This window comes from Apteryx rowi, unplaced genomic scaffold (assembly GCF_003343035.1).
Source record: "Apteryx rowi isolate R43461 unplaced genomic scaffold, aptRow1 scaffold_220, whole genome shotgun sequence".
Lineage (NCBI taxonomy): Eukaryota > Metazoa > Chordata > Aves > Apterygiformes > Apterygidae > Apteryx > Apteryx rowi.
In genome coordinates, this window is record NW_020448531.1 from 595,396 (window position 1) to 618,456 (window position 23,061).

Below are 23,061 nucleotides of genomic sequence, written 5' to 3' on the forward strand. Positions count from 1 at the left end.
CCCACCCCCGCCCCCCCCACGCTCCTCCATCCAAGCCCTGCACAGCCCCGTCGCTCCCTCCATCACACCCCCATACACCTCCTGCCATTACCCTCCCTCCACAGCCCCTTCATCCTTCCGCACTGCAAACCCACACACCCCTCCATCACACCCCCTCCATCACACCCCCTCCATCACACCCCTCCATCACACCCCATTCAGTTCTCTCCATCACACCCCCGTTCATCCCCCGTGCAGGCCTGTGCATTCCCTCGCCTCGGCCACGCGCACCCCCAGCAGCCTGGCATGGGTCACGTCCCCGCGCCCCGTACCTGCTGGCGCTCACGGCTGCGGGCCGGGGGGGTCTGCGGGGCCTTAGGGGCGCTGGGCGCGGGGCTCGGTGGGGGTTCTGCGGGGGGCCGGGGGGCCGGGGGCCATGGGCTTCCCTCTGCGCCTGGGCCGAAAGGAGACACGGTGTCAGCACAGCCGCGCGGGGCGGCTCGCCGGCCCCCGGCACCCCGAGCCCCCCGTGGCACAGGGCCGGGACCCCTGGCAGCGCTGGGGCCACYGGGCAGGCGAAGCCCCGCAGCGCCGCGGGTGATTTTGCTGGGCCTCGCGGCAGGCAGCGCCGGCCAGCGCCGGTGCAGAGCCGAGCCCTCCCTCTGCAGCCAGACGCGCCACGTCGGGGTGAGCTGGGAATCGGCAAGGAGAGCYGTGTTTTTCGGAGGTCTGTTTGTTCAAAGGCAATTGGATAAYGGCAAACTAGGGCAGGGTGCGAGGGCCGCAGGGGCACCTGCCTGCCCGGCTGCGTCGTGCACGGTCCTGCGCAGAGGGGGCCACGGGCAGCACACACCCGAGCCCCCCGGCCCCGTTGCGCGAATCGCCCCACGGCAGCCTGCGCAGACCCTGTGGCACGAACAGCCCCGTCGCACCTAGCGCGTTGCCCCAGTGCCAACAGCCCCGTTGCACGAGCAGCCCCGCAGAGCCAGCGCGGACCCCACGGCACTAACGGCTCCGGTGCAGCTAGTGCAGAGCTGCAGCATGAGCAGCACGAGCAGCCTCGCAGAGCCAGCGCGGACCCCGTTGCATGAATATCCGCATGGAGCCAGCACGGACCCCACGGCACAAGTAGCCCCTGCGAGGGCACTGCAGCACCGGGCGCCGGGACCCGCCAGCACAGCAAGCCCCAGGGCTGCACTGCACAGGGGCACCCGAGTCCTGCTGCACCCCATCCGGCTACAACCCCAAACAACTGGCGTCCTACTTCCATTGCAAACGCAGCCACCGGCCCCGTCCTGCCCCACGCGGCATCCTGCCCCCCGGCACGGGGCGGGCGGCGCAGGGCCACGGAGCTGCCCCCGGAGCACCCGGCCGTGCCGCGCGTGGCAGGGCGCCAGCGCCCGGCTGCTCCGCGTTAGATATATGGGGCYGCTGGCGCCTCTCCAGAGGCAGATCATTTTCTCTCCATTCTGCCAAATTTATTGCAGGAAAATGGGTTCCGATTTCTTGTTAATACTCTGCTGGGGGGGGGGGGAAGATGAAGCGGGCAGCGTGATGGGGAAGAAGAGCGGTTCCCTGGGTCTCCTCCTGCACACGAGGGCCCGCGCGAAGGCGGTGCAGGATGCTGCAACCGAGCCGCTCACCGCAGCCTCCGCGCCCGGCGGACCGCGCTTCCCGGCGGCTCGGCAAACTTTTTGGCTCCTCAAATCGGGCCAGTAAAACTCCCCCCAGAGCCCTCCGGGATGGATCATGGTAAATATTTTATTAACCATCGCTCCGTGCTTGTTGTGCTAATAGGCTCCATTGATGGCCACATAAATAGGCCTTATTAAGTCTTTCGCCCTGTCAGGACATCAATATGAATATCCCCACTGGGGGGGAATTCACTGACCCACCGTGCCACAATAGCTGATTAAAACACCCCACGCGGCACCGTGCRGCTCCCCGGGCGCTGCGGTCGGGGACACCGTCTCCGCCGGGAGCTGCCGGGAGCACGGTGAAGGCCTCGTCCTGCAAACCTGCATGGCGCCAGCCACGTGCGGGAGGRTCGGCGACGTGGCCAGAGGGGCCGAGGAGGGGTCGCGTCTCGCTCCAAGCCCCGAGCGCCGCAGTAAGGAGCCATGCGGAGCCGCGGACCCTGGCGTCTCTCCTCCCTCCCGGGGCAGCCCCGGGCTGGGACGACGCTGCAGGCGCCGGACACGGGCTCTGCAACGGCCTCTCCTCGTCCCTCGGTAGAAAGACCAAAGCGATTGCCGGAGGGGGCCCCAGAGCCAGGTGCTGGGCCCTGGGGTCCCTGGTGTGGGGGCAGGTTGCCCCCGGGAAAAGCTGTGGCATTGCCACCGAGCCGAGCCCGGTGCACAGCCGACTCAGCCGCTTCGCAGGGAGCCCGAGCAAACACGCAGCCTGCGCYGGGGCTTTTCCAGCGCCGGCATCCAGGGGAGCCCCGAGGGCCGGCCCTGCACCCCCGGCACCGCAGGACGGAGACGGGCAAACGGCCGGGGGGCCGCATCGGCGTCCTCCTCCCCGCACATGAAGCAGCACGGCCGCGGACACGAGTGCGGCAGGGATGGCCGGGCGGGCCRGGGTGCAGGACACCCCGGTGTCCTCGAGCGCAGTCCTGGCCCTGCACCGTCCCCGCTGGCGGGAGACGGGTGCTGGGTGCCAGCGGGACCCCCCCGCCCCAGAGCAGCGGCGCTGGCTGGGAGCAACTGCAGAGGAGGGTGCAGCTAAAAATAGAGGCGGGCAGCCGAAAGGCTCCCGGCTGGTGATTTATTTATTACCCACCCGCTAATTCCTGCCTGGGAATCACGGTGAGGGGGGAGGCCACTACTGTAATTTGGGGTAGCTGTGACTATAGCCGGGGCAGCACGGCCCTGCGGAGGGGAAGGGGCCGGGGAAACTGCCCTCGCCCAGGGTGCTCGGGGCTGAGCGTCCCCCCACGGCCGCGGGGGGCTCGTCCCACCGCCGGGCTGGAGCTGCGGGAGTCCCCGCAGCCGGCGCGCAGGGGCTCGGGGCTGTCTGCTTGCAAGAAGTGCGTCACATCCTGTCTCAAACCCCCCCATCGYGATCCAGGCCCCCACGGTGGCCCCAGGATCTCGCCCGGCTGCAGCCACAGCTCTCTCCACTGCCAAGCCCCAGCCATATGTCGAAGGCTGGACGGCATCTGCCTGCGCCGGCGGGAACCCCCGGCCCCCGCAAACGCCRCTGCCATCCTGGCCGGCCGCCGCCGCGGGGCTGGGACCTGGGCACGGCATGGCACAGCCCGGGCTGAGCAGGGCTGTGGGGGCACGGGACTGCCCAGGCTTCCTCGGGACCCCCCCCAGCCTTCGCTGCTCGCGGCGGCATCCTCTGCCCCGGGGGCAGAACTGGCTCCGGCTGCCCTCATGCTGCACCGCGGCCCCGGCCAGCTGCCCCGACGCAGCGGAGCTGYGGGCACATGGCCATGGGGCTTGGAGAAGCCCCAGCACCGTCCCGGAGCTGCGACGGCTCACCTGAGCCCTGCAGCAACAGGAWCCCTCCAGTGGCACGACGCAACCGGGCTCCCGTCCCGTGGGAACCCTGCAACCCGCGGGAACCCTGTATCCCATGGGAACCCCCACCCCAGGGGAACCTGCAGCCCCTGGGAGCCCTGTGTTCACCCTATGGCTACGTGGGTGCTGCTGCAAGCGGGCAGAGCCTGGAGCCGGGCTGATCTGCACCGTGCACAGCCTGGCCCGTCCTCTCCCCGGCCGCATCCGGGCACCTGTTGAGCTGCTGGTTGGTGGCGGGGATGTTTGCGGGTGCAAAGACACCCGGGCAGGGCTGACGGGCAYCGCGGCTGGCCCGCACACAGGGACACCTGAGCCTCCCCAGGCTGGATCCGGCCCTCGCCRCGATGCAGGGGAATCCCCGGCTCGTCCCCGTGTCTCCCCGAGACGGGCGGCATCCCGACACCCCTGCGCAGGGGAGCTGGGCGCAGGCAGCCCCCTGCCCCACTGAGCACCTGCCCCGGAGCTTGGTGCCAGCAGGGATCGGAGCCCCCTGCCCAAACTCCCTCGCCCTCCCGCGACACCCGGACCAGGCAGCAGCCCCTACCTGCCCCAGGCGAGCTGCCCGCTCTGACCCCGGCCACCAGGACAGCTGCGCGGCGCAGGACTGGCCGGGCTCCCCGCGCACCCCGTCGCCGCTGCCGCCGCTTCTCGCCGCCGGAGCTGCCTCCGTCCCCAGACAAAGCCGCTGCGACGGGTTCGCCGCCGCCTCCCCCACGCGGCTCCGCTCCGCCGAAGGACAAAGCCGCCGCGCCTGGCTGCCCCCGTGGGCTCGGGGGGACGGAGCCCGGCGAGCACCGCAGCCCCGGCGTCACCGCCAGCCCGTGGGGAGACCCCACACGTGCCAACGCCCCACCGAGCGCCCGCGGGTCCCCCGAGCAGCCCCCGGTGGCCCGAAAGCCGGGGGCTGCGGGGGTGCGGGCAGCCCAAGGTCACGGGGAAGGTCGGGGCCAGGCGTGGGACTTCTCCGCGGGCGCCGGACCGCGTGCCGGCACGTGGCACGGCGAGGCCAGAGCGGCACCAATGCCCTGAGAGCCCCCGGGTGCTGCCACCCCGGACTTTGGTCCGGCAAATGTTGCGCCGTGTCCAAGGTCGCCGCGAGCCCCGGGGACGCGAGCCCGTCCGCTGCGGCCGGCTGYGCTGCCCACCCCAGCACCCCGGCGCCCGGGGAGCCTGTTTGCTCTGGGTATCGATCGAGGCTGGTTTGCAGCGCGGCGGCTCTTGGCAGCTCTTTGCTGCGGGTGCTGAGCCGGGTGCACAGCACCAGCCGCCCCGGGGCCAGGCGGGATGCCCCACATCGGGGCTGCTTGGGGCAGCCGGCCCCAGGCGCGGGGAAGCACCGGGGCCAGTGGGCATCGCCGGGGTGCAGCCTGCAARGATGCAGCCTGCAACCTCCAGACTCCGGCTGCTGGGACTCACCGAGGGCAGCCGAGCCCCCGTGGCGCCGCGGGATGCTGCGGGGGGCCCTGTGCCGGCCCCCGATGGCTCGGCCCCTCGGGAAGGGGCCGGCAGCGGGGGCACCCGGCTCGCCCGCCCGCCCCGGGGGCCCCCCACGCCCTGCCCCCGCTGGCCCCCCCCGCGCCCGCTCACCTGCCACAGCACCGAGCTACCGGCCCCGGCGCCGCTGGGAGCGCGGAGAAGAGCCGGCGAGGCCGGAGGGCGGCGGGGGCATGGGTGAGGGGCCGGGGCGGCCACGCGCGGCCCTTCACTGAGCGCAGCGGCAGCTCCGGCGCGGCGGCAGCCTCGGCGCGGCGGCCAGGGAGGACGCGGGCTTCCCTGCTCCACGCCCCCTCCGTCGCCCCCCCGGCCGCCGCTCCGGCACGGCGGATAGTGACCTTGAGGCCTCGCGGCGCTGGCGGAGGCTGGGGGAGGAGGTTATTTTTAGCCRGGAAGAGTCACTCCCATCGCATCCGCGCTGTCGCTGCCGGGGGCTGCCTCTCGCTGCCGTGCCGGGGGCCGCGCAGCGCGGGAATGCCTGGCCAAGCCCCCTCCCTGTGCCGGCGGCACCTGGGGCATCCCTGGCCTGCGGCTGCCCTGCCGTGCTGGTGCACCCACCTGCCCACGGCCAGCGGCCTCCGCACCGCTCRCGCGCCGCCTTGCTCCACCATGGCCCGGTGTCGGCACGTGCYGGCACAGCGCACGAGGGTCGCGGGTGCCCGGGCCACGCGGAGGAAGCACCGGGGGCGGCCGTGGGCCTGGGCTCCGGCCCCACAGCCCCGGGGCCCTGGCCCTGTGGCCCCCGGCCGGGCACAGCACCGGTCTGTGCCTCAGTTTCCCCAGGGCGGGCGGCTCGGCGGAGCGGAGGCCGCGGGCTGCCGGGGAGGAGATGCAGCACGCTATTGCTATTCCGCTCACACGCGCAGTCGCGCGCGCCCGCTCCCATGCCTCCCCGCCGCCCCGGCCACCGCAGCTATTGTCTGCAGCTAAATTTAGCCGCCTGCCAACTCCCCCACTTTAACTGCCGCAGCTGCGTGGCCCGGGCGAGCGCCAGCCTCGGCCGTCCCGCTCGCCCCAGCCCCCGGCGCCCGCTCCGCTGCCGCTTCCTTCGCCCACGGCACAAACTTTTCCGCCTGCTTTTCCCTCCCCGGCGCCCCATTGCACCCAGGGGCAGCAGAAAGCGCAGCCATGCCGGCCCTGGCACAGGTGCACGAGCAGGACCGAGCACCCAGGGCAGCACAGGGACCACGGGTGCCCACCCTCAGCATTGCACCCAGCCGGGTGCTCGGCTCCCCAGGACGAGCCCATTTCCACCGGCTGGGAATTGGGGCCCTCCCGGGGTGCATTCGGGGGTGGCAGCGGGCTCTGCCGGGGACCGGGGGGGGGGGTTGGCATGCACCGCACCTGTGTGCTGCATGGTGCAGTGTGCGTGTTGGGAGGGAGCAGCAACGCGTGTGCAGGGCGGGTAGTGCACAGCGTGTGGGTGGATGTGTGTGTGCGAGCTGCACACCAGCCTGCAGTCTCCCCCCGCTCCCGCTGCCTTTGTCGAGCAAGAGAGCTGCTGCAGCAACGGGGTGCGCGTGTGGCAACAGGCTGTGTGCGTGTGTGCATGCCCACTGCACTGGGCGGGTGTGTGTGCTTGTGTGCACACAGGACGCCTTTGTGCGCGGGGCAGCGCGTGTGCTTTGAGGAGCGCACAGTAAATGYGTTTGTGCATTGAGAGCAAGAGAGTGTGAATAAAGCCTGTCGGTGTGTACACAGGTGCCTGCACAGGGTATGTGGGTGGTGGCTGTGCAGGGCAGCGAGGGTGTGGAAGGGAATATGTGCAAGGTTTACAGTGTGTGCGTGTAACGGGTTTGCAGTGCATAGAACTGTGCATGCATAGGGTGTGCCTTGTGTAGGGGTGTGCAGGGTGTGCAGTATGCAGGGCTGTGTGCATGAACAGTTATGTTTTTGTGCATAGAGTCGGGGTGCAGGGGTAAATGCGCAGCTCTGTATGTGTATGTGCAGGGTGTGCATGCACAGCTCCGTATGTGTGTGCAGGAGCAGTGTGCAAGGGGTGCATGCACGGCTCGGCATCTGTGTGTGTGTGCAAGCAGGGATGGATGCAGTGTGCAAAGAGGAGTGCAGTGTACAAGGGGGTGCATGCACAGCTCTGTGTGCGGGTGTGTGCACTGCGGTGCAGTGTGCAAGGAGGTGCATGCACAGGGCATGCTGTTTGCAGGAGAAGCATGGCACGGGGAAGTGCATTGTTTGTGTGTGTGCAGGGCGCGGGAGAATGCAGGGTGCAGGGCGTGGTGCGCAGGCCGTGCATGCACAGGGGCCCGGCGTGCAGCACCCAGGGGCTGTGCATTGTGCAGGGAGGTGCAGCGTGAAGCAAGGGGTGCGCAGTGCAGGAGAGGTGCCCGGTGTGCGGGGGGTGGTTCACGGTGCAGGGAGTGTATTGCACGGGGGTGCATTGCGCAGGGGATGCGGGGGTTGTATTGCACGGGGGTGCATTACGCAGGGGATGCGGGGGGTGTATTGCACGGGGGTGCACTGCACAGGGGGGTGCATTGCGCAGAGGGTGCATTGCGCAGGGGCTGCGGGGGGGGGCAGGGTGCCTGGCGCAGGGGCGGCGGGAGCAATCCCGGCGCGGCGCGGCTGCGCGCGGGGGAAGCCCGAGGATCCCGCGGCCGCGTGACTGCCCCTCCCCCCCCGCGGGTTCCCCCGCCCCCGCGCGCCGCCCCCGCACGGAGCTGCCCGTTTCCACGGCAACGGCCCCCTCCGGGGCTGCGCGCGGCGCCAGCCCGGCCGCCCCTCCCCCTCTCGGGGGGGAGAGGGGGAGGGGAATCCCCCGCCGAGGGGGGAGGGGCAGGGAATCCCTCCCCTCTCCGCAATGGGCAGCAGGGAACCCCCTGCAAATGGGGGGGGGGCGGCCCCCCTTGGCCCCTTCCCTGCTCAGGGGCAGGGAACCCCCTGCCTGCACTGGGGGGATCCCCGTTAACCCCATCCTTGCAACTGGGGGATCCCCATTAACCCCATCCTTGCAACTGGGGGCTGCCTTCCCGGCACTAGGGGACCCGTCATTAACCTTTTTCTCTCAATGAGGGAACCCCTTCGCTGCCCTGCAGGTTCCCCCATTCATCCCTTCCCGGCACTAGGGGATCCCCCATTAACCTTTTTCTCTCAATGAGGGAACCCCCTTCCCTGCCCTGCAGGTTCCCCCATTCATCCCCTCCTCGCAATGGGCGATGCCTTCCCTGCGCTGCAGCTTCCCCCCAGTAATCCCACCCTTGCGATAGGGGAACCCCACGTTCCCCTCCTGCATGCAACCGGGGGACCCTTCCCCATTAACCCCTTTCTTGCAATTGGGGAATGCCCCCGTGCAGGGAGGGAATCCCCCCCATTAACATCCTTCCTGCAGTGAGGGAACCCCCTTCCCTTCCCTGCAGGTTCTCCCCATTCATCCCTTCCTCGTGATGGGCGATGCCTTCCCTGCACTGCGGCTTCCCCTTATTAACCCCCTCCATGCAATCGGGGAACCCCTCCCTGTATGTGGGGACCCCCACATTAACCCTTGTGTGCTACTGGGGGGTCCCTGCACGGGGGGGGCTTCCCCCATTAACCTCTTCCTTCCCTGCACTGGGGGGGCTTCCCCCCATTAACCCCTTCCCCTACAAAGAAGGGGGTTCGCCCCAGCCCATCTGCCCCACRCCTCCAAGGAGGCAGGGTGCCACAGTGGGGTGCAGGCAGCGCCAGCCTCTGCACAGGGCGGACGCAAGAAAGATCACACCATTTCCAAGGGGATGCCGGAGCCAGAAGGGCTGCAGGCTCAACGCGTCCAAGAAACCCGGGGAAGGCAACTCACGTGGATTAATCACTTAAGCATAAAACAGTCATGAGGGCTGYGCTGTTAAAGGGCCAGCAAGAGCGGGGAAGGGGGGCTGGCGGGAGGGAAGCGCAGGGCTGCGGTTGTTTGGAGAGCATCGGGCACAGGCAAGGGCAGCGCTGGCTGCCAGCAGCCCCCCCCCCCCCCCACTGTGTGCCACGTCCCGGGGGGGGGAGGGGGGCACAAAACAGGGCCCTCCGGGGGCCAGGAAAGCTCCCCACATCSCAGGAGCCGCTTCAGCCTTCCAAGGAGCAGCCCAAAGGAGGATACAGGGGGATGGAGACACTCGGTGGCTGCCCTGGCCCCAAACTGCCTGGACATGGCGCTGTGCTGTGACCCCCCCTCAGCCCCATGCGCATGCACTGGCCCTCGCGCTATCTGCCTCCGAATCTGCACCGCGCCGGCTAGATCCGAGCCAGGCAGCRAGGAAGGACGCGCCAACCCTCTGCTCGTGCCGCCCACCGGACAAAGAGCAGCTCCGAGGCTCTGCCTCGCAAACAAAGCTTCCAGCTGAGACTTGGCCAGCAAAGCTCCCCGCGCCTTGCCTCGCCTCTGCTTCGCCTCCGCCAGCTCTGCCCCCGGGGGTCGGGCTGGGCAGGCAGCTAGTGCCGGGCAGGAAACTGCCGCGAGCCTGCCCGTGAACAGCCAAAATGTTGGAGCAAGAGCCTTGCGCTCGCGCGGAGCCACTTTCCTTACCAGAAACCAAGGCTGCAGCTGCTGGAGAGGCCATGGAGAACGTGTCCCCTGAACCCCCCAGCAGAGCCGCACTGCAAGGCCATTCAGCAGAGAAATGTCACCGGGATTTTTAAGAGCAATTTCAGAGAGGATTAGGAGAGAGTGGAAACATTCTCCCCAAGAGCAAGCCAGGAAAACGGAGCCCGTCACCCCCAGGCCGAGGCTCTTTCGGGAAGCCAGCAGCCATTTCACCAGCTGATAGCCACGAGAAGGAAAACCCCACTCACAGGAGGCCGGCTGGCAACTCGGCTCCTTCAGGAAGGGTCCCCCTTGCCTCTGCCGGGCTCTGGCTACGGAGACGGATGCACAGCAGCGTCACAGCAGCTCTCTCCTACTTGAACAAAGACAAATGCAAAAGGAGAGGGAAGGGGGATTTACGCCAGCATTTTTCCAACACTTTATTCCTTCAATAGGTTAACAGATTTTTTTTTTTTCCATTTTTAATTGAATTCAAACACAACAAACTTCTCACAAAAAGGGGAGACACCGTGTGCATTTCTCCCTATCTTTACCAGCTGGACTTGCTTGAACAGGGGAAAACATTGGCGGGGCAGGCCCAACTTTTCCATTCTGTTTCCGCAACAAACGTGAGCAGGGTACAGAGAGGGCCTGGGAGAGCCACAAAAACCAGGAGCAGGAGCTAAGAACAGCAGGAGAATCTCGGTTTCAGAGTGAGTTTTTGCTCTCTCCAATCCCTTCACTGCCAAAGTGCAAATGCCTCTGCAGCCTTTAAATGAGACACTCCTGCTACCCTTCCCACCTGCTTACAGGCGATCCTCAGCAGGGGTAAGGCTGCAGCGCCGCGCGCTGTCCAGTTACCCAGTACAGGACAAACCCTGTTTTAGTACCATCAGAAGAAACCCCAGCCTGAGCTGCCAACCCAGAGCATCGCTGCAGGATGCCACATCGGCGATGAATTTGTCCCCCACAACAGGGGGTCTCGGCCTGGCAGCCCTAGTTATATACACACGTAAGCACCAAAGGGCGACAGAGCCAAGTACCCAGCCGCCGTGTTGCAAGGGATCCCGCAGGGCTGCTCTCAGCGAAGCTCTCGGCCAGCTACCAGTGCTCAGCCCCGCGCTGGAGGGGGCCAGAGGAGACAGTGCACCTTGGTGGGTGTCGGAGGCCTCCCCTCCGCTGCTACCTCGTCGAGGGTCTCGATTTGGGGTGGCCTCCTAGGCAGGGTATTTCATGCCAAAGGAGGCGGCTAGAACAAATCTGCAAGGGGAGAAGGAAGAGAGGAAAACCAAACGCTTGATTAAGGCAAGGGGCAGGACTCCACCGTGGCTCCTGGGGCGAAGCCTCTCCAGCCACGCTCCCTTTCTGGGTGCTGCCACGGCCTTCCAAAGGGAGCTCACTGGTTTCTTCTCTGCCTTCACCTCAATCCTGCGCACTGTTGCCAGAGGGGCAGCGAGACCTGCTGACCAAAATCATGAGCAGTACTGTAGGCTGGGCCAGCGGACAAAGCAAGGGGCTCCTGCCGAAGGGGAGCGCAGGCAGCGTACAGAGCCACATTAGCGCCTTCTGTCCAAGGTAGAGGGCTGCTGAGCCAACAGTTTCACATCCCCTTCCAGAGGCTCACAGGGCACTTCCTCGCCTGAGCCGGGGGGCAGGCAGGGGGAGAAGTGATGGGAGAAGCAGCAGCTTCTCTTCTTGGGACAGGTCTTGCGTAGTGCTGGGTTGCAGCCCCACGAGGAACCCTCCTGTCCCACCAGTGACACATGAGGCTCAGGACTCGCCGTGTGCRTTGCGAGGCCACCAGGAAAGTTGCAGAGAAGTCTGGCGCCTCGCGCTCTGCGGAGACAAGGCAGGGACCGCGCTGTGCTGCGCGCTGGTTATTTCAGCCTCCCGTCTTCAAGGGGCAGCAGGAGATTTCTCTTCCATACAACACCGCGCTGACAGAGCTTCTACTCGCGTTGTGGCTCCTCCTCCCCATCCGACACGCTACCAGTCAAAAATCAAGAGAAGTGGCCAGCAGGACGCAGGGTCAACACCAATCTGAGTCTGGAATCTCTTGAGGAACATCCCAGTGCCAAACATGACATGAGCAACAGAACGCAGGTGCCTTCCTCGCGCTGTTCTCGTGACACGTTCTGCAAGGCGAATTCTTGCAAACAAGGGTGCGGTGCAGTCATGGTAGAGACAGGGATGAATGCACTTTGGCTCGGGTCCAGGCTGTGAGGGGGGTTAAATGCATGGTGCTAGGCAGCGTGGGGGTCTCTACCTTGGCAGGCAGCAGTGCGGGTGTGCACCGTGCAAGCACTGCCCCTACTGAAGATCTGTACGCAAGTTAGTAGCTTTTCTGTAACACAACAACCGAATTCAAAAGCATAAAGGTAGTGTTAGTCCATCCAGGTCACACTGCACCAGCTGCCTGCGGAGAGGTGAGTATGCGAGGGACAGGCCTTCCGAGTGGAGAGGRCAGGACACCGCAGGGTCCAAGGTGAGCTCTGGCCTCATGCTTATCTTAAATCCAAGAACAGGAAGAGACAGAAAATGGGGGTGGGGAAGGGAAACAAAGGAGAGGAGGCTCCTTGTGCCTCCTGTTTTCACCCGAGCAAAGCCCTGGGGCTCCAGCCCACTGTCTGTGGGGGATGATCAGCTCTAGTTCTACTTTTGGCTGTTGTAAGCCTTGTGCCTCTGGTTCATGGGGTTTTCTGGAGACTTCATCCACTCCTTCTTGAGGAGCTGCTTGAGCTGGGACAGGCGCATGTTTGGGTTCTCTTGCTTCAGGCGCGGCAGATTGACCTCTTCAAAAGCAGTGAAGGCAGCTTTCATCCGGCGCTCAGGGTGCCGGTCCAGATCATTGGCAACACTGTCAGAAACACAGACACGCATCAGAGACACCTCCCTGCAGGCACCAGTCCCTCGCCCAGCTCTGATCCCCTGTCAGCGCAACAAAGTGAATACAGAATAACTTGGCTGATAAAGTAGAATACCCCACGATACTTTCCCTACCCACTTCAAATACCCGCTACAGAAGGTCAGAGCTTATTTCAAGGGGCAGAAGGCAGCAGAAATGTCTTGTTCTTGCTGCTGAGATGAAAATTTGCAGTCAAAGTGTGAAAAGAAGTTCAGACAGCTGGGATGGGATGCCAGTTCTGGGGAAGGGAACAGCTGCAGGACTTCTCATAAGGAAAATGACCCCTTCAAAGGGGAGCGCTGCCGTGACACAGCCAAGTACCTGAGGACAGCAATGGCATCTTCAATCGTCCTGGCCTCCACCGTTCCTTCCTCCAACACCCTTCTGTTGATGTTCTCTTCCAAAGGAACCTCCAAGTGAGTCTTCTCCTTTTCCACTGCACAAAAGGAAGGAGGATAGGGAAAATGTTAAAAGTTAAGTTCAACTTGTGTAAAAACCCTCAGAAAAGGCAGTCTTTTCCAAACATCTGACAAGCACTTTGAAAAAAGCGTTGGCAAGACTCAAATCTACAGCCACACATCAGCCAGCATCCTGGAAATTAAAAGTGCCTGCTTTGCAGCTCTCTGCTTCTCCCCCAAAGGTGACAGGAGGTTTCTTTTTCCTCATTTCAAGGTGTGGGGCTAGACACAGACACAGCAAAGCACACGGCACTGTGAGAGAATAACTGCAGGGTGCTCTAGCCTTCAAACCACCTTTCCTTCAGTGACTGTAGATCAAAAAGGAACAGTCCCCCCTTCCGCTCCCCAGCCCCCCACGGCAGTCAGGGTCTTTCTTCTATGGAACTAAGGAAGGGCTGCACCAAACCTGTGTCTGCATTCTCCTTCTGCTGCTGGTCTTTTCTGATTGTCTCCTCAATCTGGGCCCTGGTGACTTTGCCTGGAGTGACCTGCTTGGGCGACTTCCCTTTCAGCTTGGAGTCTTCCTCTTCCAGCAGACGCTGCAGTTCCTTCTTGCGCTCCAGCTGCTCCAGCCGCCGCTTCTCCCTTTCCTCCTAGAAGGGCAGAAGAACCAAGTCACCTCTGTCCCTACTGCCCTCATTCACCTGCCCCAGCAGACAGCAGAGGGATCAAACTATCCCTTACAGGAGCAGGAAAGAGCCGCTTGAAAAGAAACAAGCGCCTCATTTCCACAGCTAATGGAGCACAGACCTTGCTTTATAGGAAAAGATGCTGGCCGGTTCCCCCCAGACCTCCAGCAAAGCAACGATAGCCTGGCCTGCCCCTTCTGAATAATAATTCCTCAGTCCCTGCCCCGTCTGCAACCACACACTGGTTCCCCGTGATGTCAGTGCTGCGAAACATAACCCCGCTGCTGAGAAGGAGCACAAAGTGCCAGCCAGGACTGCTGACAATCGGGGTAAGTTTTCCACTTTAATTTTAATAAGTGGCTGGAGGTTAAAAGTTCAGCAGTTGTTTGAGACAAACCAGTCAAGAGGCTGAACTCGTTCTCAGGTCTTGCTCACACTCTCCCTAAGAGCCAGGGCAGGGGGTTAGACCGAACTCCCCCAGCTACCGAGCTCTGGTGGAGCACTTTCAAATTAACGCAAGGAGTTTAAGAGCCACTTTGTCCTCTACAGCTCAGCCAGAATTGACCATGCAACAGGCCCTCAGGGGTTTTCAGCACTTTGATTTCAAGATTTTTCTTCTCCTTTCCCAAAGTTCATAAGCTTTAGGAAAAAAAAAAAAAAAAAAGAAAGAAACAACAAAAGAGCATCTTTTTGTCTAGGTCTGTGTCACAGGCCACAGAGCACCTCATATTTAGGTTAGTTACATGGACACTCTTAATTATGGGTCTCATCTATTATTCACAAGGTTGGCACAACTAACTCATCAAGCCCTAACAGAACGGGTTCTACTCAAAAGAAGCTGTGCAGCAAAACAACTGTAGTAGTAATGCAAGCTGTCGTGTTCATCGGTGTTTAAGGATGTCAGGGTAGGGCCCACTTCAGAGACAGTAAAAAAGGCTGGGTTTTAAGACAACTAAAAAAAACTGCAAGTCGCTTCGCAGCTCAAGAATTTAAAGTAAAACCCATCAAAACACAGTATCGAAGCTCACAAATACTGAATCAAAGCATGCCCTAGAGCTGCTGCTTCCATCAACCACAATAAGGACCAGGCCTTTCCATCCAGACTGAGAAGGGGAAGACTTGCCTGCCTCCACTTCCAAGCAGCTGTGATCAAGGATGGGGAAAAAAGCCATTACAGGGATGAAGCTTTTATTACAATTGGCAGGCTTCAAGTTCTTGGCTGTTAAGTGCTTAGTGCTAGTGCCTTGAGATGCAACGCCAGGGTAACTGGACCGTGCGTGACATCAAAGTGCCAACTCATTTACTTAAGACCTGGCCTTTCCCTACCCACTGCTTTCCTGTTGGGCCTCTCCCTCTCTTAGTAAAGACTGAGTAAACAAATTTACTCAGCCTCCCAGATTAGCAGGGACTTCAGCCACTCCCCAGAGAGGAGGGAGAAGACTACCCTTCTCCCTTCGCACTAACAATTTATACACAAAGATATAACTGGGCAAGAGCAGCCACAGGTGCTCTCCTTCCTGTGCCCACCTTCACTTAACACAGCATAGGACAGCTCCAGTTCCAGCCAGGATCTCCAGCTCAGCCACCAGAATCTACTCAAACACCAGGCAGTGTTAAGGAGGAAAGCAGGAGAAGCAATAAAACTGGAGAGATCACTGTGCCAAAACAGAAAGGGGGCCACGTGCATTCCCCTCTTTACCCCGAGGGGCACAACAAACCCGTTGCCGAGTGCTGCAATTCCCTATCACCCCATAACAGAGCGCAGGAGGACAGCGTATCTTTTAAAGCTTACGGGGCTCTGCTGCCAGTAGGAATGTGCGCAGGGGACAGTGAAGCGGAAACCGATTCCAGGGGCTGCCAAGGGAGGAGGAGGAGGAGTGACCAGCTGCCTGGATCAGAGCGCCAGAGGAGCCAGGGGTGCCGGCAGCACCGCAGGAGGTGCCAGCTCCAAAGGTTCCCAACAATTTCAAGCTCCAGCATAGAAAATTTTATCAGGCTCATGAATGTGCCTTGGTTCACAGGAGGGTCAGAAACTTTGTTTAAGGTTGGCGGGACTGCGAAAGGACTCCCCCGGCAGCCACACTGSGTCCCACAAGGGAACACGTCGGCAGGCCGCGGGACGTGGCAGGCTGCACGCAGCTCGGGGTGACGACACGGTGCTGACACATGAAATAGCGCAGTGAGGCAGCCACTTGGTCACCCGCTGCTCCCTGCAAGGCAGCGCTTGTCCGAGTGCTATTTGTAAGAGCTCCACCTGCAGAAATCACTGAACACGCAGCATTCAGAAAGAGCAAGTCATTTAATTAGATGCAAAGCGAAGGCAGGAGAAGCAGCACGGTGCACTCGGGATACTGGTATCATATCTAGAACACGGATTACTGTAAAGAGAAACTGTCCCCTTCCTGCTCGTCCTGTCTRAGGCTCAGGTGTGACTGAAACAGGTAAYGCAAAGGAACTGCTGGCACAGGGARCACCTTAGCAAGGCTACAGGCCTGGCTGTGGTTTGCATAATTCAGGAGACAGATAAAGTGTGGATACACAAGTACTAATGACCTAAGGGAGGAGAGCAAGATACTTCAGTACAGAAATGTTATTTATAGTTAGAGAAGCTTATCTTTTACCCCTGCTTATTACAGGAGAACTGTCCTACAAGCCAGCTAACTCAGCAGTCTGTTTCACACCACACAACCCCATCTGGGATGATGATCTGACAGTGCAGAAATTCAAGGATAATGCTCTGCTGCTTTTAGCTCCTTTCAAATAAAACTCTCCGGATAGGACATATCCACTTAATGARGAGGAAACGGAGACACGAACAGGGTGCAGAGCCGCCTTCTTGCACTTGATGCTGCAGAGGACCTCTAGTTACTGCTCTCCTCCCGTTCCTTCCTCTAGCCATTGGACTAAGCTACTCTCCGCTCTCCGGCATTTATAATTGAGTTTCTATTTGTAGTGAGTAAATAAGCTGCACCGTTACTAATTTGGCACAAGGCAAGGCTTGCAAGATCTACATGCTCAGGTTTCCCCTGCAGCCCATCACTTCCAAGTCTGCTCCACACCTTCCCTCGCGTTCAAAAGCGCACAAGACCACAGCCRCTCTGAGCAGTCTGCACGAACACAGGAGGCACCAGGAGCTGAAATGGAGCAATCGGGCTCGCATGCGAGTGCCTGAGCACGAAGCCCTGAAAACGTCAGAGCCAGCATCCCAGAGCTGCTCCTGGTGGCTTTCTTAATGGGCTGCTGTAACGCAGAGGTCAAGATGCATCCTTCACAGAAGGCCTCTCCAGACCTATCAGAGACGAGGTTGTGGGCCAAGGATGCGTCTGTGTAGGTCATTACCACGGTGTCTCAGCTCCACACAGCAGACTTCTCTTACACTGCATGCATAATTTATCTCTCTGATCCTGAAGCACAAGGGGCCCTGAAGCTGTCATTTCTGAAAAGTTTTCTCAGGTTAGGCCAAACCAAACTAATCCTTCATGTCAGTGCAATGAATCAGCTTAAGCGTCCTGATGAAAGGGACGCTTGGATTTCTCTAAACGAAACATGTAGCAAAGCTATTAGAAAACTGGAAGGGAAATGAGTAATTTTCTCGCTCAACATTGCTATACTCAGCAGGACACTGGAAGGAGCAGGGGGTGAGGTTTCTTTAGCCGGACATTTCTGTTCACAAGAATTTGTATTTTAAAATGCTAGTTTCCAGCCCTGCAGAGAACTGTCTGAGCAAGGAACAATTCATTAGCTTTCAGAACAGCTTCCCACCTGCTAGKTGGAAGGAGAACAAGGTCCCACGCACATGGCTTTGAGAGCAAGTGGTCAATTGAAGCAGCAGTGCTCCCAATCAACCTCTTAACGGGAAGCCTGAGGAATGCTGGAGAGCATGCTGCCAGCATGGCAAAGCGCGCTGCTTCTCACACGGCAGAAGGGCAAAGCAATGCAAAACCTGATGCAGGCAGAAGAAAGAGGTGCATAAGCGATCTGGAGTATGTCCAAGTGCTCGCAGGGCTCTCTTGAGGTAGACCAGAGCTTTTGGGCAAGATCAAACATACCCCTTCTTGGGCCCACAGGAAATCAAGGCAAACATCACAGGGATGCCGGAGAGGAAGTCAGCTGTGGGGTTTGAGCCCCAGCCTTACGTTATCAGGTGCTCTTTCCACGACATCACTGTCCCCTGCCTTTCTCATTCAAGCCATTGGATTTCAGTACTGTGAAGCTTGTACTATACAGACGTCCTCCAAAGAGGAGAGAACAGTCATTTGATCTGTTTAACATTTCATCTGAGTAAGAGCTGGTGCTCACAGCTGAGTAATTCTGAACTGAATTAGAGGAGGAGGGGAGAGAAAAAGTCATAATTCGCCTGCCTGTGATACCACTGCAGTTTGGGTCTGTCAGTACATACAGCCGCCACCCCGTACCCTGAAACGGAGGCTAACAGGAACGAGAAAGACAAAACTCAGATACCAAAACAGTCACTGCTCTCCTGTGGGCTATGTGAATTCCTTTAGCACAACTGCTCACCCTGCATTGAACTTGAATCTTTCCCCAGACCTTCCATACTTTAGCATGGAAAGTCTCCTTGCTTCCATGTGATCCATATGCCCTCTTTCCATCCCACAGAGCGGCACCGAGCAAAGCCATAGAAGAGACCTCCAAAGCAAGGGAGCAATATAGCACTGCCAACASCACAGTATGCCGGGCAAAGGTGGAAAGGGGTTTTGAGCAGCTGGTGAACAACAGCAAGAAACTGATTTCCTGGAGTCTCCACAGTCAGGGCACTCGGCGAACGTAGCCCAGTCAAAATACAGCCTYGATGGGTTAAAGGCCTTGTCCTGCCTTAGCCAGACAGCCCAGGCTGGAGATGGGAAGGAGACGGGGAACTTGGCTGTGTTCTTCCAATGGACATGTTTCATCTCAACCACAGCAGCAGTCCCAGCCAGTGAGATGTTTCCACGCACAACCACAGGGCACACGGCTAAACCCAAGGCCRCCAGAGAGAGCAAGGTCTGAATCCTGCAGGGAGACCTCTGCCCGGCATGGCTGCTCACGGGAAGCAAACACTGCCCTTGACAGAGACTCCACTAGTCCTTTCTTCCCGTAACGCTCCAGCCTATTTAATGGTTTGTCACCCTTCCAAGTCTGCCTGCAGCCTCACCCAGAATGCATCCGTGGCTATTCCACCACCAGACCCACTTTAGCTAATTGCACAGAGAGAAAGAAACACACTGATCTAGCTGATTAGGAGTGTCATCCTCGGAGCTGGCAGTCTAACTTTGCATACGAAGAACGGAGAGGGAAGGAAGGAAGGAAGGCTGAAGATACCTGAATGTGAAAAGAAAAGCATTATCTAGGTAAAACCCAGAGCCTTTCAACAAAAACGAAGTAGATTTTGTGCTTTCCAGCCAGAGCTCTCCAGGGAAGGTAACAAACTGTGACTTGTGCTGAAGTGCCAGAGAAGGAATACACATATTGCAGACTGGTGATATTAGCTCAGATGTTCCTTTATGCATCACAGAGCCGCTAAATGAGTGTCATCCTCTGTTAGCAGAGACCAGCCCCAAAAACCCATYTCAGAGCCTGGGAGGGGGATGTTAAAAAACACCAAAAACCAATAACCCAAAACACAACTAAAGGAAACAGGACAGTCATCATCCGGTGACAACGAATATCACATCAGCAAGGCACTGCATTTTGAGCTTCCCTACACCCAAATATTAATGTTGCACCACATGACGTGTGTTGCTACCACTCAAGCAAGACCACCAGACTGCCACGCACACAGCCACAAAACCCTGAAGTGGTCCAGCGAGGCAGCAGCTTGACAGAAATAGAGGGTTACATTCTCATTTATTTCACTGAGGCTTTGCTGGTCATCTGCTGGGGGGAAAGAGATTAAAAGGGGCATGCGCGTTTTGGTTTTAATATATGCCCTGCTGGGTAATGTCCCAAAGGCATTCATTCCTGCCTCCTTATTATGCAGGAATTCAGAGGTGATGCACGGGGCTTGCTGCAGAGCAGTTAATGTGTTACCGCCATCGCCTGGAGAGCTGGGGAAGAGCTGCTCTTGCGTTGACTCCCCAAGATGCCGAGAACATCCTCCTACACATACTGTAATATCCTCCTCCGCGTGCTGTAACTGAGAGCAACACAAGTCCCTCCTACAGCATATGGCTGCGGCCAGCAGGGCTATTTCCATGCCAGCACCACCCGTGAAACAGCTACTTATCCAAGGAAGTTTGATTCTTGTCAATGCTTTGGCTTTTGTCCTCCTCTAAGATGAGGATGGTAAGCCATTTACCAACCTGACTCGTACATCCCTTCCCTGCTGGGATACCGTGGGGCAGAGGCAGCTTCTTCTGTTCTCTGTGGAGACGTTCCAGGCCTGATGGCACTGGAGAAGCACTGGAGAAGTTTCACTGCTTTTTCCCCAACAACCCACTCATGCTTGTGTAGATGACCACGTGGCCAGCAGACAAACGCCCAGCCTTTGCTCTGGTTCTTGCAGTGCCACGGGTTAAACCCCCCAGCCCTGTGCGATGCACCCACAGCAGGAAGAGCCCCAGGGCAGGTACAGTTGTGCTCGGAGTCCTTCTGGCAGGACAGCTTCCTCATCCGAGTTGGAGACTCTTGCTGTTGTGAGCTGCAGCTCCGCAGGGGGTTCCTGAGAGACAAATGTACTAAAACACAGGTGAGAGTCAGACCTAGAGACTATGGCTACGCTGATGCAATTGCTGGCRGAAGGTCTCACCGCAGCTGCCCTCGAGGGAGAAGAGCTGTCCACCTGCACACACGCATGTGCATTCAGTTCCAGCTGGGCCGCAGGCTCCGAGCCACACACTGCCAGGCTCACACTCAGTTTTTCTTCTTCACTTCTCCAATAAGGTTAAAATTTCACTAGGGAGAGCCTCACAAACCCAGGCGATGGAGGGACAGGGTGAGCTCTCGTTGGAGGGAAGTTATTCAATAAGCAGTAACATGCTGTAAGAGTCACAAGGGGAGGAAAAAGGATGCAGCAGGGCTGACCTCACCCCTGCGGCTGGTCCACCCTGCTGAGTGCCAAGCTCCCGAGCACAGCCTGTCCCCACCGCTGGGCAGGTGCTGCTCCCACACACCAGTTTGGCAGCAATTGCTCTCTCAGATCCTTACTGCACTCTCTCTCTTTTTAAGAAGAGCCAGAAATCCTGCAGGACCACCAGTGAAGCCTGAAGTAGCGAGAGGAGCTGGTGTCGAGTGAAAGCCACCTCGCTGACTTTTCTAAAACGCAGTCTGAGGCTCTATCAGGTGGACCCTGACTTTGCAGTTAACAGTTCAAGCTCATGACAGTTTGCCCATCCAAGACTCCCATGCCCCTTGCCTGCAGGAGGCTGCTTTGGAAGACCATTAAAATAGGTCAGTGTTAGCAAAACCCTAAGCAGAACAGTAATGTTCCAGGAAGTAATTAGGCAGCATTACAGGATTGCATTTGGGAACAGCACACAAGACTCCAAATTCCAAATGTCAAGACACATGTTAGGGGGGTGAATTCAAACAAACGCACACAGCACAAAGCTATCAAGGTCATGGGGACACGCTGGCTTCCTGCCTGCTGCTTGGCCGGTGCGCTTAAGTAGCAACACACAAAGTTCAATAAGCACCAAAGAGCTTATATACATAGAACTTAAGCAGAGCAAAACCAGTAACCCCATAAATTCCATTTATGACATCAGACAAACTCCTGTCTAGATAGTACGAGGGTAAACAAATTGTTTTGGAAAAGCAAGCTGAGTCGTCACCAAACATTGTGCTTTTAGAAAACCAACAAATCCAGAAGCTAGATTTGTGTAGCACTGATGAAGCTTACTAAGTTTTTGCAGTTTAACTACGGTAAGTCAGATGAGAAGAGACAGGAAACATAATGGGAAAGGTACATCAGGATAATATTAAAAACAATAACGCAGAAATTAACACTGAACTGTCCTGTTCTTTTGAATCCCTAGGCAAATATGTACTCAGGGCGGAGCAGGCTGATGAGACTAAACCCGAGAGGATTTTTGAGACATGTCACATGTGCGGCACACCAAGTGGTGGGGGAAACCCTTTTATATTTAACCCTGTTGATAACTTTCTTTTGATTTTGGAGAAGGAGAAAGAAAAGGAAAAAAAAGATGAAGAACTGCCTAGTCAAAAATCAAGCCCTACAAGCAGGGTTTCTGATCACTTACTAAATCAATTTTAAATGATTCCAACGATAAAGCTTTTTCTGTCTCCCTCGGGAACATAGCTCTAAGATTTACAGGATCTTTGAATTATGCATCAAAGCTTACACTTACTCCCACACTCTGCTTCTTTTAGCTTCCAGAGAAGACACCAATTCCAGCTTTTTTGCTGGAAAACTAAGTGCAGGACAATGTTTAGAGAGACAGTTGCAGCTTTGGGACAGAGGAACAGAAGCAATACTTTAAGTAAACTTGAATTTCAAGGGCTTAGCATAAGATCAGCTAGAAGTTCCCCTTCTACCTGTCTAGCAATTCACCTTCCTTTGTTCCTTCCTCATCACGTGTTTGTCTTCATCCTTCCAGTAGGCATCTTCCAGCTCCTGTTGGCGTTTGGCATCGGCTGCTGCCTTTGCCTCAGCTTTCCTTGCCCGGGCAGCAGCCGACTTGGTATTTTCACCTTGGAACTTCTTGGGCATCACTCAAGGTGCTCTGCAGAGGAGGAGGAAACCAAATACACAGTTTAAGATCCTTGCCCTGGCCAGGATCTCAGGTTTACCATAACCCCTTGACAAGCAGGAACAGCTTGAGCCCAGAGCATGAAAATTCCCTTTTGTTATTGCTTCAGGGCGTTTCAAAATTCTGGAAAGAACAGATCTAGCAGTCTTATAGCTCACCCAGGAAGAACTCTGCTCACTTCCCCCTGGATTATAAGTAAATTGGCAACAATCCCTCCCACCTATCTGTTGTGGTGCAACACCACAACAAATCAAACTGCTGGGTTCCTGGTACTGAGTCAAAAGCACAACTGCCCTGCGAACCAAAATACTCTCCACAAACTTATGCTGCTGAGTCAAAATGAAGCTGGATGCCTTCGCTAGCAGGTTCTAGGGCRGGTAAGTTATGGAGAAGTTACTGCTACCAGCAGAAGGATAACGCAACATAAACCCTATATCAAGCCCTCTGACTAATTATACAGAAACACGCCCATATGGTCACGTTTAACTTGGATAAATGGCCACATAGAGATGCTGTATTAATTTCACCTACGTCATCAACACAGAAAAAAAAAATCCAAAACACTAAAAATAGGTGAAACAGGAGCCAGAAAAGAAAATTAACTAGACACTATAAAAGGCCTCTCCTCCTCAGCACGCTGCCCATATAGACACCAAGTACTGGATCTCAAGCCTTTATTTTAATAGCAGATAAGTATTTGATATATGACACAAGAAGCAACAAAAAAGGGCTACCATTTTGGGTTTATTACTCAAATCAGAAGCTTTTTAAAAGTCTGGGCTGGATTAAATCTTCTCTGTTCCCTGATATATGCAGATAACCCTTCTTGAACCCTGTGATCTGGGCCAGGCCCC

The 23,061-nt window shown here is 58.2% G+C and overlaps 3 protein-coding genes across 3 annotated transcripts in view; all 3 read right to left on the minus strand.

Annotated features, from left to right (window-relative positions):
* The window catches only part of KCNN1 (potassium calcium-activated channel subfamily N member 1), a 12,865-nt gene extending 8,961 nt beyond the window's left edge, over positions 1 to 3,904 (minus strand). The window contains exon 1 of the mRNA XM_026064741.1: positions 3,818 to 3,904. Within this exon, the coding sequence (XP_025920526.1) occupies positions 3,818 to 3,904 (87 nt within the window). The remainder of the gene's footprint in view (positions 1 to 3,817) is intronic.
* A 6,018-nt stretch (positions 3,905 to 9,922) lies between these two features.
* On the minus strand, positions 9,923 to 23,037 carry CCDC124 (coiled-coil domain containing 124). The gene is made up of 4 exons (XM_026064795.1): positions 22,009 to 23,037; positions 13,277 to 13,463; positions 12,734 to 12,848; positions 9,923 to 12,364 (listed from the first exon to the last, which is right to left on the minus strand). The coding sequence occupies exons 1-4, from the start codon at positions 22,165 to 22,167 to the stop codon at positions 12,160 to 12,162; spliced, it is 666 nt and encodes a 221-aa protein (XP_025920580.1). The 5' UTR covers positions 22,168 to 23,037; the 3' UTR covers positions 9,923 to 12,159.
* Positions 22,529 to 23,061, minus strand: part of SLC5A5 (solute carrier family 5 member 5) — an 8,605-nt gene continuing 8,072 nt past the window's right edge. The window contains exon 15 of the mRNA XM_026064742.1: positions 22,529 to 22,575. Coding sequence (XP_025920527.1) covers positions 22,529 to 22,575 — 47 coding nt within the window. The remainder of the gene's footprint in view (positions 22,576 to 23,061) is intronic.